Source organism: Pelobates fuscus, chromosome 13 (genome assembly GCF_036172605.1).
Source record: "Pelobates fuscus isolate aPelFus1 chromosome 13, aPelFus1.pri, whole genome shotgun sequence".
Taxonomy (NCBI): Eukaryota; Metazoa; Chordata; class Amphibia; order Anura; family Pelobatidae; genus Pelobates; species Pelobates fuscus.
The window spans coordinates 54,272,767-54,291,550 of record NC_086329.1 but is presented as its reverse complement, the minus strand read 5'-3'; the positions used below and the strand labels follow the sequence as shown (position 1 = coordinate 54,291,550).

At 46.1% G+C, this 18,784-nt stretch overlaps 1 protein-coding gene across 1 annotated transcript in view; it reads left to right on the top strand.

The window, feature by feature from the left end:
* The window catches only part of SOS2 (SOS Ras/Rho guanine nucleotide exchange factor 2), a 75,593-nt gene that overhangs the window by 33,451 nt on the left and 23,358 nt on the right, over positions 1-18,784 (top strand). Inside the window, exons 4-7 of the mRNA XM_063440397.1 lie at positions 4,359-4,523; positions 4,933-5,139; positions 5,931-6,074; positions 7,121-7,231. Coding sequence (XP_063296467.1) covers positions 4,359-4,523; positions 4,933-5,139; positions 5,931-6,074; positions 7,121-7,231 — 627 coding nt within the window. The remainder of the gene's footprint in view (positions 1-4,358; positions 4,524-4,932; positions 5,140-5,930; positions 6,075-7,120; positions 7,232-18,784) is intronic.

Sequence of the window (18,784 nt, the reverse complement as noted above, 5' to 3'; positions counted from 1 at the left end):
GGAATTCGATAAGGTCATGTCGACCTTCATGATGCGTAGTGGTAGAGACCCCCGCCGTGGGGTGGAGAAAGGCCTATGGGGTGCTCAAGACAACCTGCTGGATTCTGTAGGCCCCCTGGCACGCATTATGTATCTGGCGGATGACGCCTACGCCAAAGCCGACTCCTTCTCCTCCGAGGACATCAGGGAATGGGCACATGATGTTCGTGAATGGGCACAACGGTGTTTTTGTTTCATCGGAAACACCAATGTTACGCTCTCTTCGGAGAGGCGAAAAGCAGCGTTGTACCGTATTAACGGCAAACTGGCAGACCTTGGCACTAAGGAGATTGGGCCCCAGGCACAAGGAAAACTTTTCGGTGAACCGTTCCTCAAGGAACTCAATAAACACGTGAACGTGTTCACCTCCCTCAATAAGGCGCAGTCATCCATGCGCAAAGTTTTCCGAAGCAACCCCACCAGAGGGGTTTTTGGAAGGGCTGGCCGGCAACGGGGCCGTGCCGCCAGCCGATTTTGGCCTTCAGGCCCCCGCACCCAACCAACACCATTTTACCCGACAAGGGACTACCGACAACAACCCTTCTCGAGAGGCTCAGATAGAGGTCGCGGACCCCGCGGACGTGGACGTTCCCGCTTTGCCGCAGGTAAGAACCCATATTCCTCCACTGTTACCTTGTACCCGCACTGCGGGCCGTATTTCCCTTTCTTTCCAGAATTGGGCCGCCCTTTGCTCAGACACATGGATTCTACAGACTGTACAGGGTTATGTCATAGACCTAGCGGGGACTCCCTTTCAGGTTCAGCCCCCTCGCCCCATCCACATGTCAGCCTCCGACCACAACCTGGTCAACGCGGAGCTACGCGAGCTCCGAGACAAAGGGGCTATCCAACCGGCCCACGACAGGGGCGGCTTCTTCAGCAACATCTTCCTGGTTCGGAAGAAGTCAGGAGAATACCGCCCCGTCATCAATCTACGCGCCCTCAACGCATATGTGGTCTACCGCCACTTCAAGATGGAAGGCATCCACCTCCTACGAGACCTCCTTCGAAGTCACGACTGGTTCACCAGGCTCGATCTAAAAGACGCCTACCTGTCAGTCCCGGTACACCCGGACTGTCGAGCACTCCTACGTTTCCTCTGGCACGGACGTCCTTGGCAGTTCACTTGCCTCCCTTTCGGACTCAGCTCAGCCCCATGGTGCTTCACCAAACTCCTGAAGCCAGTGGTGGCCCACCTAAGATCCAGGGGCGTGAGGTGCATCATCTACTTAGACGACCTTCTCCTCTTTTGCTCCGACGAACACAGGCTCCGCCAACACACTCGCCTGTCAGTGTCCCTCCTGGAATCGTTGGGTTTCGTGGTAAACCAACAGAAGTCGGAGCTGACCCCTGCCCAAACTATACAATTCCTCGGCTTCGAGATCGACTCGACGACTTGCACTCTGAGACTACCAGCCTCAAAGATTGCAGCCATTCGCAAGGAGATTCGCAGGGTTCTCCGACTCGACTCCATTCCACTACGCAACCTGGCCAGGATTGTGGGTCTCCTATCCGCCTCCATCCAGGCCATATTTCCGGGTCCCCTCCACTACAGGGCCATGCAACGTCTCAAGACCAAGTACCTACGCCACAGGCCTACTTACGACCAACCCGTCCCGGTGACGACGGAAGTCCGCGAGGAACTCTCATGGTGGCTGGACAGCATGCAGGCCTGGAACGGCAGGGCCATATTCGGAGACACCCCAGACTTCGTATTGGAATCAGACGCCAGTCTGTGGGGTTGGGGTGCCACCAACGGAACCGTCTCCACGGGAGGAACATGGACAGCGCACGAACTCTCCATGCACATCAACTGCCTCGAGCTCTTGGCAGGCTCATTCGCGATCCGCAGCTTAGCCCGAGAAAGCACCAACTGCTGCATACTCCTACGCATGGACAACGTGTCCGCAGTCCAGTACATCAACCGCCTGGGAGGCGCTCGCTCTCGCCTGCTGTCGGATATCACGAGGGACATCTTCGACTACTGCCTTCCTCGCAACATCACTCTACAAGCGGAATACTTACCGGGAGAGATCAATCTCACTGCCGACTGGTTCTCTCGCCACTGGAGAGACGTCAGCGACTGGAAGCTAAACACGAGAATTTTCAGGGCCCTGGCAGCCCGGAGGGGTCCATTTCACCTGGATCTGTTCGCTTCTCGCAACAATCACCAGACTCCGGAATTCTTCAGCTGGCTCCCGGACCCGGAGAGCAAGGCGACGGATGCCTTTCTCCAACAATGGCCGACGACAGGAGCCTACGCCTTTCCCCCATTCTCCATGATTGCGAGAACGCTACACCAGATGCGGACGCAACGGATCAAACTAGTTGTCATAACACCCTTGTGGCAGAGCCAACCATGGTTCCCGGACCTCCTGGCCTCCTCCTACAGGGACCCTCTTCTCCTACCATCCTTCCCGGACCTTCTCACGGATCCCAAAGGGTATCTCCACCCTCTCCTACTGGAAGACCGGCTACCCCTGGTGGCTTGGTCTCTTTCCGGGGTTCCTGGCGAGTCAGCGGACTATCGCAGGCAGCTAGGGACCTCTTGTGGGACTCATGGGCCCCGGGAACTAGACGATGCTACCTTTCAGCTTGGGCCTCCTGGTCTACTTGGTGCATGGAACGGGACTCCGATCCATTTACAGCACCTATTCCCATGATTCTTAATTTTCTCTCCTCCTTGTTCTTAGCTGGCCGCTCCTACCGATCGGTCAACGTCGTTCGTTCCGCGATTTCGGCGGCTCACACCCCCGTCGGGGATCTCCCGGTCGGCAAAGACCCTCTGGTCTGCCGCCTGCTCCGCGGTATGCGGCTCCGCCGCCCCCCGGCCCCCAAATACCCCCACCTATGGGATGTGGGTCTAGTCCTTCGTTTTCTCAGGGATTGGCTTCCAAATGACCGCCTCTCCCTTCGCCAACTATCCGCTAAATTCGCTTTTCTCCTTTGCCTAGTGTCCTTTCGACGGGTTTCCGATGTTCGGGCCTTCGATGTTGACGCCTTTGAGGTGGCCCCTGAAGGGGTCACTTTCCGCGTTTCTCGTCGCACTAAGTCGGGATCGACTTCGGTTTTTTACCCCTTCTTCCCCGACGACCCGCAGCTCTGCGTCGTGTCCACCCTCCGCAGGTATGTTTCGGTCACCTCCTCACTCCGCCCCTCTACGTCGGGTCAACTCCTAGTCTCCTACGTACGCCCTCATGCACCGGTCTCGGTCACCACTCTGGCCCGATGGATCCGCTGGATCCTTTCCCTTGCAGGTATAGACCCCGTTTTCGGCGCCCACTCCGTCCGCGGTGCGGCGGCATCATCAGCCTTCATGGCAGGGGCGTCCCTTTCGGATATTCTCCGGACAGCGGACTGGTCTCGGGAATCCACCTTCCGTACATTTTATTTTCGCACTCCCCCTTCTGCTGGGATGTCTCTTCTTCAGCGTTAAAATTGCAAAATAGGAAGCCTCCTGTCATGTTATAAAATTTAAGATTATGCTAGCTTTAGTGTACTAATAATCTTAATTTTAATAAGGACAGGAGGCGAGTATTTTCCCTCCCTTCTGTTCCCTACCCTGACTCTTCGGGGGAGTGGATCTGAAGGCGACGGATATTGGGATTTATTTAGTGATTACTTACCTACGGGACACATTCGATTTCTCTCCACATCCATGCCCGTACGGCCATCTAGACAGACACTCTAGTCATGCAACATGCTTACATCTCACACCATTTTTACTCTATAATCAATTCTCTATCAGTCTTTGTTAATTTGACTTACTCCATTCCGTTACAACACACAGGTGTGAACAGTTCCGGTTCAGTACCTAACCAATTTTATACTCTCCTTTCAGTGTAACCCTCTCCAGGACCTCCTCTGATCGCTGGTTGATTATCCTCACGACTCCGTAAGAGGGGTTGACGACTCCGTTTTGGTCTTATCTCCTACCTCGTTATCAGGAGTCTACTCAAGTTCCGCTCGCCAGAGACCACTGTTACAGTTTCGTTGAGTTTCTGGACGTTCGAGCATCTATCTGGACTTGGATGTCGCTTCAAGAAAGAGGAAGTTATGCAGACTGTATGACCCTTATATACTGTGCTGCTCAGTGATTTACTTGTTACTTTACGTTTTTTCTTTACTGCTGTGGAGTTTAGTAAAGAGAGTTAATGCAAAATACTCGCCTCCTGTCCTTATTAAAATTAAGATTATTAGTACACTAAAGCTAGCATAATCTTAAATTGTATGTTTTGTAAATTCCTGGCACTCCTGAATCTTGTAACCAGTACTAATAAGTGTGGTGTATTCCTAACTTGCTTTTTTATTCTTTTTAGGAAGTGCTTGGCTACAAGGTAGATTACAATGTGTCACTTTATATGGTGGCTGTGCTGGAATACATCTCTGCTGACATTTTGAAGCTTGCTGGAAACTACGTATTCAACATACGGCACTTTGAAATCTCTCAGCAGGATATTAAAGTGTCCATGTGTGCAGATAAGGTAAGAACACTGAGCATTGGAGAAGATGGATAAAAATTTATTGTTATGAAAAAGTATAGCAACTGGAATAAGAATAGTGTCTGCGTGAAATGATTACTGTGTACCAGTAGTCAAAACGTGACCTAATTATTGTATCTTCCCAAAATTATGTTTACTATGTACCCTATAGTTAAGAAATATGTGTTTGTGCGATCTGAAAATAAAAATTAAACGCAGAAATTCACACTGCTGGTTCATGGAACGGAGTTCCTACATCTTGGCTCCCTTCCAGTTATTGTTTCAAGCCGTGCAGTTTTCTGTCATTGAAAATAATGAGAGAAACCGAAGCAATGAAGGCCCTGTCTTTGCCATGACTGAACAGGATTGTTGTGGCACGTAAATTGTTTATCATTTTATATCTCCCCAACAGGTGTTAATGAACATGTTTGATCAGGATGATGACATAGGCCTTGTTGCCCTTTGTGATGAGGAACCTGCCACAACTGGGGAGTTGAATTACTACGAGCTTGTTCGGACTGAGCTTGCCGGAGAGCGCCAGTACCTGCGTGAACTAAATCTCATCATCAAAGTATTTCGGGAAGCCTTCCTTTCAAACGAAAAGCTCTTCACACCTTTAGTGAGTTTCTTATTAGGTCACATGTCAGGAATCCCTAACTAATATTTGGATTATTTTTTTTAATCATTAACGGTCACCCAAGATTTAGATATTGTGATCTTATTTCAAGACAGCCACCTTCATGCTGCAAATCATCCATGTATGCAAGCGGTAATTACAACTACACAGTTATGGCCTGGGTAGATGACTATATTGCTGTGTTTTGGAAATTGTTGTGATCTTTAGAATTTTATGCAGTGGTAGCTTGTACCGATTTCTAGACACATGACTTACTTAGGGACATATTGATCAACAAGGTCACTAACCAGGGCAAATAATTGTATTCTAGTTCTGCATGACTAGAAAATTAGTAAAATGTGTTGGAATGTATGAACTAGCTGGAAATAAACAAGCCATGTGCATGTACATCATGTGTGCGTGTGCTGTAGAGCTATATTGCAGTGAACTTTGTTATGAGTTGCTTAGAACACACCACACAGTTTTGTCATTTATAACATTTGCTATGTTGTATTTAACTGCTTTCAGAGAAGCTCCTGGCAGTACAGTGTCTGTAAGTTAAGAAGGCTGAATCGCACATTGTGAGCAGCCATACAAGTATGTGGATAGGTGGATATGAATCCATGCTTTCCAAAGTTATACAAGATGGTAGCTTGATAAATTAATGAGATTTCAGTCAGAAGAGAGAGAAATGTTTCTAAGTAAGTGATTGTCAAGTTTCTTTTATCAAATCAATATTGCAGTTTGGTTCTCAGGTCCGCATACATTTGATAATACCTGTACTGTTTTTCTAGGACACAGATACCATATTCAGTAATATTTTGGACATCCATGAATTGACTGTAAAGCTTCTGGGTTTAATCGAGGACTATGTGGAAATGACAGATGAGAGTAACCCACACCCACTGGTTGGAAGTTGCTTTGAAGATTTAGCTGAGGTAGGCTCTTTTGCTACAAATGTTTTAGCCTTGGTAAGAGACTTTCTACCCTCAGACTAACTTCATCTCTAAAAATTAGTTTTGGGGGCTCGAGTCCCTGCGTGTCATCGTGCCTTAAAAGGATACACTAAGCACCAAAACAACTTTAGCTTAATGAAGCAGTTTTGGTGTATAGATCATGCACATGCAGCCTCATTGCTCAATTCCATGTCATTTGGGAGTTAAATCACTTTTGTTTCTGTTTATGCAGACCTAGCCACACCTCCCCTGGCTTTGACACACAGCCTACATGAAAAAATAGTTTAATTTTCAATCTGATGTGACATCACACTGTGTTTGCTTTAGAAGTTTTTACCTCCTGCTCTGTTAATTGAACTTTAATCACACACAAAAGGATCCTGCAGGGTGTTTGGACATTAGGTCTATCTTTACAGAGAATGTGTGGGGAGACTGTAGGTCACACCCATGGAGGTGTTACTAGGGTTGCATAAGCAAAGCGATTTAACTCCCAAATGGCAGAGAATTGAGCTGAGCAGTGAGATTGCAGGTACATGATCTGTACACAAAACCCACTCTATTAAGATACAATTGTTTTGGTGCTTATTGTGTCCTTTTAAGATGTTAAACGGCACTTATCTGTGCTGCCTTCTTCCTCGTATACTCAACTGCCATAGAGGAGCAGGAATGGAAGCAGTGGACTCTTGGCCCCAAAACAACTTAAGATGGCAGTTTTACAATGGCTGGAAAGATTTCACCCAATAACTTATACTGGGAATAGTACTTCACCCCAGTAACCACTGTCCTAAAAAAGATTTTACATCAAATTCCATATTTCAAGATTTGTAAAGTTGCTGTGTGTTACAATCACAAATATAGGTGCAACAAAACCTCTACCACCCTTCTTAATTATACAATAATAGAGGGTTAGTGATATTTTGAACGTGTATTAATAATCATAAAATATATAATTGGTGACGCTTTGATTATTGGTAATAAGATATTTGAGAGACCCCCTCTGAGCTCACCTTGGTCTGTTCAATTCTCAGGAACAGGCCTTTGACCCATATGAAACTTTGTCGCAAGATATCCTCGCTACCCAGTTTCAGGAACATTTTAATAACCTGATGGCCAAGCCTGCTGTATCCACATATTTTCAGGTGAGCATTTTTGTGGTTGTATTATTAATAGTTGTTTAATAGCAATATAGAACGGTAAGCTATAATAACCTTCCATAACATTAAGCCCTATAATATTATTACACAATACAAACCTTATTAATCCTGAGGGGAAGTCTGAGAATACAGACGAAACGCGTAGAGTTGAGCTATTTATTTGTATTTGTATTTTATTTTGTATCTGTTTTCCTGCTTGATATTTCCACGAGGATTACCACACTCCACAGCGATGGGACAAACAGAATTGTACTGATGGGCCTTTTTATACCTTTTATATTGTAAGTGCAATTATTAAAAGCTGATTTATACTTTACAACAGTGCTATACTATGCCATTTTTTATCTTTTACATGCAATATTCATCATTCCAACTATGAGGAATTTGTGAGAATCTACTCCATTGATGAGCCTGAAAATCACTTCAATTGTGTTTAGGTATATCTTAACCATCTATAACAGTATAGATGGCCATGAGATGACAATATAGAGCAATTACACTATAAAACTAAAAGATGTGGAAGGACTGATATGTATCAATAAATAGTCTTTAATTTACAATGTAAGAGAAAGAGTTGTATGTTGAATATAACCTATCGAACAACACAATATTAGTTGCATAATAATAATTAAAAAAATATATATATATACATCTATTTGCTCCAACACATCGGTATAGCAATAAGTAATTTAAAATAAATTGACATCATGTATCTTATTGATAAATGAATGTAGTGTGTATGTATCTACGGCACCCCGTACATAGACATCCGTGATGGAAAAGAAGGAGAAACGCCTTTCCTCCTATTTGAGTCATTTTGTAATGAAGTGTGACTGTCCTGAGTGCACATTATGCTTTGCTAAAACATTTTTACTATAAGAGCATCATTACCACACTGCTAATCTGATTAACCCGTGACCCACACAGAGAAATGAACCAGCATGCGGCTAAAACCTGAATGGATATGGATTGTGCCTTTCTCTTTAAATGCGTGTAAAGTATATTAACATCGGTGTAGACACCATTAGATATTTAACCCCCTGAAGGCAATTGTCCATGTTCTTGAATTTGATCTATAGCTTTGTTTCACCTTAATTTCAAGGGTGTCCCGTCAAGTTCCACTATACATATTATATATATATTTTTTAAAGGACAGAAAGCGCTTTACTTTAACATCCTATATGTATACTTAAGACAACATTACTTGTGGGCATTTTTTTTTTTTAAATGGGAAAAGTATTTTAAAAAACAAACCAACAAAAAAAACAATTTTTTACATTTTTGCGTATAATTATTTTTACACATCCAGTGCAAGTAATTAAAAAGAACTCAAATTAGTTTCATATACAAGTCCTGATTGCTAAATACCTAATATGTCTACGATCTAAATTAATTTTTGATGGTTAACGCTAACCATATACAAACCCCCACAATAACGCTATACCAACTTTACCATTTATCCAATGCTTACACTAAGTCTAATTGTATGCCTACCCTAATCTTACCCTTAACCCTGCTGTTTTACCCTAAAATAGCATTGACCCACACCCAGCATTACCCTTACCTACCCTGAACCCTACACCAACCATAACTCTCAATCTAACCCTACCATAACCCTATCCCCACCCCTAAATTCAACCCTAACCCTAAGGTAACCCACTAGAATATAAATTCGGATATTAGAACTGGGTTTTACTGTATGTTACCACCATCTACTGTCTGTTTTCAGAATTACACTTAGTGTAATTCTGAATGAGCCTGGAACCTAGCCGATTATATAGAGAAAAATGCTTGGAAGCTGGTTAAGAACAGCACTGGCCTATTGTGGCTGGGGACAGGCTCATTTAGAATTACATGAGCTTGTCCACAGAGTTGGAGAGCTCTCTGCAGTGCTGATTTCCATAGCTACACAGAGCTCATCGATCAGTCTGGGTCCACTAAAAATAGACCCAGCTAACTTACAGGAGCCCAGGTATCCATTAGTACCTGGAATTACTGGTGTTAACCGGGATTTAACCCTGCACACACCCCAATCTCTAAGTAGGCATTTACATGCTTATTTAATTTTACTATCCATTGATACCGGACATTAGTGGTGTGAGCATTGATTTAACTGTGCTCACACCGTGATCTTTTACTGGGCATTTAAATGCCTATTTCAAGAGCTGTTTGCACTGCTGGCATCCAGAGCTGCAAACCGCTCATACCACTAAAAAAGGCCCCAGCAAACCTATACCTGGGGTTCTCTGATGTTATCAGGGATTTAATCCTGCACACACCAAATATGCAGGATCTTCTAGGCCTCCCTATAAACTTTAAAGCCCATTTCATGCAGGACGGCATTAAGGGATTAAATATGTACCCTATAGCATTAAGAGGTTCACTATGTACCCTCAGCAAGTACACAGCTCTATATAAGAATGGATAGCAATAAAAAAATAAATTAAGATAAGGCCAGTGACCAATGAAAGTATTTAGAAAATTGGGCAGACTAGATGGGCCGAATGGTGTTTTTTATTTATTATTTTTTTTTTTAAATCTGCCGTCACATTCTATGTTTCTATAATTGATAATTGTTACTTTTTAAACAGAAGGTTATGAATCCTGTCAATCTAAGTAGTGTTGCACCACGACAAAATCTCCCTGTTTTCTACCACTTACAAGGTTATTTACGAAGGTGTGAATTGTAGTGAATTAAAAATTAAAGTCAATTTCAAATGTAACAGAATATGATGAAAGGAGAAAGAGACACTGCCAAGAAAAGTGAGAATAGTAGGAAAAAATTAAAACTTAAAGCGGCACTGTCATGCCGAATCCCGTTTTTTTTTTAACCCCCCCTCCCGCCTCCACTACATGCAATTGACCCCCTAGTCACCCCCAAATGCCCCTAAGCCCCCCAGATTACCTATTTTTAAATCTGTATCTTCTGCCCCGATCTTTATTCAGGGCGCCGCCATCTTTGTGTGGGTAGGTGAAGTCCCTGTGGGACACGTCATCTACCCACACTACACAGACTGTGAGATTCCCGCACATGCCCAGTGAAACATCTGGACATGTGAACGGGAATTTCATCTATTCATTCATTCATCAGACAGACGAATGAATGAATAGAAAAAATCAGACGAACAAACTAACACTGAGTATCAGTGTTCGTTTGTTCGATCAGTTTATTACAAGGAGGGAGCTACCGACGTGCAGCTCCCTCCTTGTAATATGTAAAGACAGAAGCGGTGGGGAGCTGTGCTCCCCACCACTTCATAAGCCCCCCAGGTCCCCCCCTCACTCTATGGGGGTCAATATGACCCCCATAATAGCACAAGGGAGATTAAAATCTCCCCAATGCCCCTACTCGCTATACCGCGAGTAGGGGCATGTCCACTAAACAGTGAGCTGCTCACTGTAAAAACATAAATGGTAATAAGGGGGGGGGGACCTACTGTCCTCCCCCCTGGCCCCCACCCCTGCGCGGTGGGTGGGGGCACTAATAAAATAATAAGGGGGGGGACCTACTGTCCTCCCCCCCGGCCCCCACCCCTGCGCGGTGGGTGGGGGCCCTAATAAAACAATAAGGGGGGGGGACCTACTGTCCTCCCCCCGGCCCCCACTCCTGCGTGGTGGGTGGGGGCCCTAATAAAACAATAAGGGGGGGGGGGACCTACTGTCCTCCCCCCCGGCCCCCACCCCTGCGCGGTGGGTGGGGGCCCTAATAAAATAATAAGGGGGGGGGACCTACTGTCCTCCCCCCCGGCCTCCACCCCTGCGCTGTGGGTGGGGGCCCTAATAAAATAATAAAGGGGGGACCTACTGTCCTCCCCCCCTGGCCCCCACCCCTGCGCTGTGGGTGGGGGCCCTAATAAAATAATAAGGGGGGGGGACCTACTGTCCTCCCCCCCGGCCTCCACCCCTGCGCTGTGGGTGGGGGCCCTAATAAAATAATAAAGGGGGGACCTACTGTCCTCCCCCCCTGGCCCCCACCCCTGCGCTGTGGGTGGGGGCCCTAATAAAATAATAAGGGGGGGGGACCTACTGTCCTCCCCCCCGGCCCCAACCCCTGCGCTGTGGGTGGGGGCCCTAATAAAATAATAAGGGGGGGGGGGACCTACTGTCCTCCCCCCCTGGCCCCCACCCCTGCGCTGTGGGTGGGGGCCCTAATAAAATAATAAGGGGGGGGGGGACCTACTGTCCTCCCCCCCTGGCCCCCACCCCTGCGCGGTGGGTGGGGGCCCTAATAAAATAATAAGGGGGGGGACCTACTGTCCTCCCCCCCTGGCCCCCACCCCTGCGCGGTGGGTGGGGGCCCTAATAAAATAATAAGGGGGGGACCTACTGTCCTCCCCCCTGGCCCCCACCCCTGCGCTGTGGGTGGGGCCCTAATAAAATAATAAGGGGGGGGGGGACCTACTGTCCTCCCCCCCTGGCCCCCACCCCTGCGCTGTGGGTGGGGGCCCTAATAAAATAATAAGGGGGGGGGGACCTACTGTCCTCCCCCCCCTGGCCCCCACCCCTGCGCGGTGGGTGGGGGCCCTAATAAAATAATAAGGGGGGGACCTACTGTCCTCCCCCCCGGCCCCCACCCCTGCGCTGTGGGTGGGGGCCCTAATAAAATAATAAGGGGGGGGACCTACTGTCCTCCCCCCCTGGCCCCCTCCCCTGCGCGGTGGGTGGGGGCCCTAATAAAATATTAAGGGGGGGACCTACTGTCCTCCCCCCTGGCCCCCACCCCTGCGCTGTGGGTGGGGGCCCTAATAAAATAATAAGGGGGGGGGACCTACTGTCCTCCCCCCCTGGCCCCCACCCCTGCGCGGTGGGTGGGGGCCCTAATAAAATAATAAGGGGGGGGGGGACCTACTGTCCTCCCCCCCTGGCCCCCACCCCTGAGCGGTGGGTGGGGGCCCTAAATGAACCCCCCCCATCAAGGTGACTAGGGGTCCCAAGCCCCTAGTCACCCCCCCCCACCCAAAACATTCTATCCCCTACCTACCCCCCTCACCCTAAAAATAGTGAGGGGGGAATAAAATAACTAACCTGTAAAAAAAATAATTAAACTTACCATTTGACGTCTTCTTTTTTCTAAATTCTTCTTTCTTCAGCCCCCAAAAAGGCCAAATAAAAATCCATCATACCCGTCGCACTTTAAAAAAAAAAAACAAAAAAAAAACGAGCGCCAAAAAAAAATTAATCCATGTCCACCCATGGAGGGCACGCCGCGTACTGAGCCTCCCCCCCTGGCCCCCACCCCTGCGCGGTGGGTGGGGGCCCTAATAAAATAATAAGGGGGGGGACCTACTGTCCTCCCCCCTGGCCCCCACCCCTGCGCTGTGGGTGGGGGCCCTAATAAAATAATAAGGGGGGGGGACCTACTGTCCTCCCCCCCCTGGCCCCCATCCCACGCTGTGTAAAATGACACAGAGCACTCTGATTGGCTTAAACCAACCAATCAGTGTGTTCTAAGCCTAATTGCAGGGCGGGGCAAGGCTATATAAGCCTTGACCCGCCCTGCGGAGCTCAGTACGCGGCGTGCCCTCCATGGGTGAACATGGATTAATTTTTTTTTGTGCTCGTTTTTTTTTTGTTTTTTTTTTTAAAGTGCGACGGGTATGATGGATTTTTATTTGGCTTTTTTGGGGGCTGAAGAAAGAAGAATTTAGAAAAAAGAAGACGTCAAATGGTAAGTTAAATTTTTTTTTTTTACAGGTTAGTTATTTTATTCCCCCCTCACTATTTTTAGGGTGAGGGGGGTAGGTAGGGGATAGAATGTTTTGGGTGGGGGGGGGGGGGGTGACTAGGGGCTTGGGACCCCTAGTCACCTTGATGGGGGGGGGGTTCATTTAGGGCCCCCACCCACCGCTCAGGGGTGGGGGCCAGGGGGGGGAGGACAGTAGGTCCCCCCCCCTTATTATTTTATTAGAGCCCCCACCCACAGCGCAGGGGTGGGGGCCAGGGGGGGAGGACAGTAGGTCCCCCCCCCTTATTATTTTATTAGGGCCCCCACCCACAGCACAGGGGTGGGGGCCAGGGGGGGAGGACAGTAGGTCCCCCCCTTATTATTTTATTAGGGCCCCCACCCACCGCGCAGGGGTGGGGGCCAGGGGGGGAGGACAGTAGGTCCCCCCCCCTTATTATTTTATTAGGGCCCCCACCCACAGCGCAGGGGTGGGGGCCAGGGGGGGAGGACAGTAGGTCCCCCCCCTTATTATTTTATTAGGGCCCCCACCCACAGCGCAGGGGTGGGGGCCAGGGGGGGAGGACAGTAGGTCCCCCCCCCTTATTATTTTATTAGGGCCCCCACCCACAGCGCAGGGGTGGGGGCCAGGGGGGGGAGAACAGTAGGTCCCCCCCTTATTATTTTATTAGGGCCCCCACCCACCGCGCAGGGGTGGGGGCCAGGGGGGAGGACAGTAGGTGTCCCCCCATCTTTAACCCCCGCGCAGGGGGGGGGGTTATTAGGTGTTTTTTTTTTTTTTTTTTTTTACAGTGAGCAGCCACAGGCTGCTCACTGCTTACTAGACATGCCCCTACTCGCGGTATAGCGAGTAGGGGCATATTATTTACTAATACTAAGTAATCTTTACTTAGTATTAGTACATTTGGCTTCAAGACCAATTCAGGTCTTTCAGCCTTTTAGTAGATAGCTCCCTGATACCGTGGGAATTAGGGAGTTATCTACTAAGCGGCTGCAAGATGCAGCCACAGCAATGAATAGGATCGGAGTTTCATTCATTAGAATGAAATTCCGATACGAACAAAGTACCGAATTGCATCCTAACACCAATGGAGAAACTCTTCTCATTCTGTTAGGATGCAATTCGGCAGTTTTGCCGGCGTTCTGTCTAAGTGACAGGACTTTCGGCAATACTGACAGGAAGTATTGTAGGAACTGGGAGGAAAGCTAGGGATCATGGGAAACACACTTTGCTCCTCCGCTGGTCAGAGCTGGTCAAGCGGAGGAATCCTCCATAAGGCAAAGAGTCCCTACTTTGTCTTATAATTTTAAAGAAAACTAAAGAAGACAGGAAGAAAAGAATAACAGATCCTGAGAGAGGCGGAGAAGAGGAAGAGATTGAGGAAAGGTAGGTTCGGCATGACAGTGCCGCTTTAACTTTTAATAGTGAATCGAAACAGGTGATTAGAAACAAATCTAATTACTCTCAATGGACCTCAATATATAAATGGGGGGGAAAAAAAGGAGAGAAATGAAACTAGAGAGAGAAAGAGTAAATTAATAAGAAAGACAGATCTCAGGAGTAGTAGTGGTTTGTCCAATTTACGATAAGCCACAATATAAAGCTAAGTTAGGACCCATCTGTCATATTGCAACAAAAAAGGAGATACAACCTAATGTTGCAAAATAAATATCGATGGTTACAAGTTTGGACACTTTCCTGAATTGTAACACTGTACACAGAGGCGTCAGTAGGAGTCTGAAGGTTAGGACATGATATTCTGTGATATGTCTGCGGATTTGGGCATTTCTTAGACACAAAAGAATAGATCTACCAAACCTAAATAAGTCTGTCTCTTATAAATTAAAATGATGAAAAAAATTATAATAAATAAAGATAAGTATAAATAAATCAATACATCTGTCAGTTAGCAGCTGTTCACATCCAATATTTTGCCTTCCTTATCAGAGGTCTGCACCTAGAGTAATCGGATAAATTAATGGAAATCAATACATATACTAAGGTGTGCCTACAAGGGCATCACGAAAATCAAATAAAGCAAAACAAAATAACTCTAGTATTAGTGCAGACTTAGTAGAGAAAAAAAAAATTCAAATGTAAGGCCAAAATCACTGAGCTGAAAATTCTCTCCAAGTTAGCCATTTAATGCAAGTTCTCAAAAGGACACTGTAGGCATGTGTAGACTGTGGAATTCCGTGGCTCTATTCCTCCATTCAGTGTTAAGGGGAAACTATACAAAGTTGTATACCTAACTCTATAGTAGCCTTTGTCATTGCGGCCCCCCAGCCCTCCGACAGCCGATTAAAAGGGGGACCTAATGTGAGATGAGCGCCACGATAGCATTAGAAAAGCATTGAATCAAACCCCATGGGGTTTTAGCTAATGCTGGGTGTCCTCATGCAAAGCGTAAGAACGTCCAGTGTCAATTAACGGACCAAAAGTCTGCTAAGGACCCGGAAGTGCCTCTGGTGGCTGTCTGGTAGGCAGCCACTAGAGGTGGAGTTAACTCTGCAAGGTAATTACAATTGGAGGGTTAAGGGGACAAGGGCACTGCACCCGGACCACTTCAGTGAGATGTAGTGGTCTGGGTATCTATAGTATCCCTTTAAATTATTTTCAAGCAACTTAACTATTACAGGAACACTCCGGTAACCATAACTTCTTCATTGAAATTACGTTGTTATGGTGTCAGGAGATCCCTGGCGCCATGCTTCAATGGTTTAACCCCAAGGTCTGTGTTCCAACACCGAATCTTTAAACTTTAAATTGACTCCCCATTCATAAAACTTGAAAGATACATACCTTTTTCAAGCCAGTTTTATGAATGGGGAGTCACTAATTGGCATCAGCTGACCTTTCTAAGCCAATCAGCGGCGCTGCTGTCTGATTCTGCAGGAGCCTTCCAGTTTAAGGATTTTGAGAAAACAGAAGGACAGAGAGGCAGCGAGATTGACACTAAAAAAAGAGACTTGGTGTTAAACTGTTTTCCAAATGATTTAACCTGTTAAGGTGAGCCAGCGCCAGGGACCTCCTGGCACAATAACTTAATTTGAATCATCCTTTAATGAGGGTCCATGCCACACACTGCCAGGCCCACACTAGAAGTATGGCTTAGGCAGATATTGCACTATTCCTTAGCCATACCAATTCATATCAGCAATGAGTGGTCATGATGGGCTGTAAGCAGTCAGCAGACTCTCTCAGCCAACCACCACCACCCATGCTTTTTCATTTGCTTAAGCAATACAAAGGGGACGATGGGCTGCTGGGGAGTCTTGTTTAACAGTTTCCTGAACGATGGCACCAGGGTACTCCAGATACTATAAACTCTTCAATGAGATTAAGTGCTTACAGTGCCTACATATTCCCTTTAATAGATCACTCTTTAGTGAATCAGCTTGCTAGTAAATAAACCTCTTTGATCAATCCATAATCGCCAACATATTTTCCAACCTTGAACAAGCTGATTTACTTTATAGCAGTTATGGAGTAATGTACCTGCCTGCATTACAAATCCAGAGACTTGGCTAGGGATTAGCTTATTCACCGGGTCTCATTCAGGATTAACTGACATTGAGCAGTTGGCTACGATCTCTGAAGCTCCATTTTCAGACTTGAACCTGCTTGCCTGAATCCGGAATAGAGAGTGTTAACTAATTGTGTGCCAAAATGGAAGCGTCAATCTATTTACTCCTCCTCGACAATAGGGCGCGCACCCCTCCAGGATTTGATGAGTTAATGGAACAGTTGTCATGTCAGCAGAAAGGCATTGATTTACTGTTTTCTTAGAGCAGATATTAACGTGATGGCTGTGAGTGGCTCTTACTCAGGGGTAATGCCGGGAAAAGCGGTCTTTTTCTTTCTTTTCCTTCTGTGAGTAATTATGAAGCCTCTCCAGTCTTGGTTTTTCTATGATCATTTGTTTTGGAATGGGGTCGTTCTTTAACTCTATCATTGCCAAAAAATAAAAAGCAAACTATACACCTATAACAATATATATTTTTTTTCTTAACTCTTTTTAGTATAGTGTTTTACATTTTTTTCAAATGCAGAGGGATGATCACAACATTCCTTTTTACTCCTTTCCCTCTGGCATCAAAGAGTAAGATTACTTGTAATCTAACTATTACGCAATATTTTTTCTGTCACATTGTAAACTCGTTTGGGCAAGGCCCTCTTCGTCTGCTGTTCCTGTACAGGGAGTGCAGAATTATTAGGCAAATGAGTATTTTGACCACATCATCCTCTTTATGCATGTTGTCTTACTCCAAGCTGTATAGACTTGAAAGCCTACTACCAATTAAGCATATTAGGTGATGTGCATCTCTGTAATGAGAAGGGGTGTGGTCTAATGACATCAACACCCTATATCAGGTGTGCATAATTATTAGGCAACTTCCTTTCCTTTGGCAAAATGGGTCAAAAGAAGGACTTGACAGGCTCAGAAAAGTAAAAAATAGTGAGAGATCTTGCAGAGGGATGCAGCACTCTTAAAATTGCAAAGCTTCTGAAGCGTGATCATCGAACAATCAAGCGTTTCATTCAAAATAGTTAACAGGGTCGCAAGAAGCGTGTGGAAAAACCAAGGCGCAAAATAACTGCCCATGAACTGAGAAAAGTCAAGCGTGCAGCTGCCAAGATGCCACTTGCCACCAGTTTGGCCATATTTCAGAGCTGCAACATCACTGGAGTGCCCACAAGGTGTGCAATACTCAGAGACATGGCCAAGGTAAGAAAGGCTGAAAGACGACCACCACTGAACAAGACACACAAGCTGAAACGTCAAGACTGGGCCAAGAAATATCTCAAGACTGATTTTTCTAAGGTTTTATGGACTGATGAAATGAGAGTGAGTCTTGATGGGCCAGATGGATGGGCCCGTGGCTGGATTGGTAAAGGGCAGAGAGCTCCAGTCCGACACAGACACCAGCAAGGTGGAGGTGGAGTACTGGTTTGGGCTGGTATCATCAAAGATGAGCTTGTGGGGCCTTTTCGGGTTGAGGATGGAGTCAAGCTCAACTCCCAGTCCTACTGCCAGTTTCTGGAAGACACCTTCTTCAAGCAGTGGTACAGGAAGAAGTCTGCATCCTTCAAGAAAAACATGATTTTCATGCAGGACAATGCTCCATCACACGCGTCCAAGTACTCCACAGCGTGGCTGGCAAGAAAGGGTATAAAAGACATCTAATGACATGGCTAATGACATGGCCTCCTTGTTCACCTGATCTGAACCCCATTGAGAACCTGTGGTCCATCATCAAATGTGAGATTTACAAGGAGGGAAAACAGTACACCTCTCTGAACAGTGTCTGGGAGGCAGTGGTTGCTTCTGCACGCAATGTTGATGGTGAACAGATCAAAACACTGACAGAATCCATGGATGGCAGGCTTTTGAGTGTCCTTGCAAAGAAAGGTGGCTATATTGGTCACTGATTTGTTTTTGTTTTGTTTTTGAATGTCAGAAATGTATATTTGTGAATGTTGAGATGTTATATTGGTTTCACTGGTAAAAATAAATAATTGAAATGGGTATATATTTGTTTTTTGTTAAGTTGCCTAATAATTATGCACAGTAATAGTCACCTGCACCCACAGATATCCCCCTACAATAGCTAAAACTAAAACAAACTAAAAACTACTTCCAAAAATATTCAGCTTTGATATTAATGAGTTTTTTGGGTTCATTGAGAACATGGTTGTTGTTCAATAATAAAATTAATCCTCAAAAATACAACTTGCCTAATAATTCTGCACTCCCTGTATGTCAAACTTATTTTATTAGAACTGTGCATCTTGTTTTACTTATTGTACAGCAGTGCGGAATATGTTGGCGCTATAGAAGTAATTGTAATCC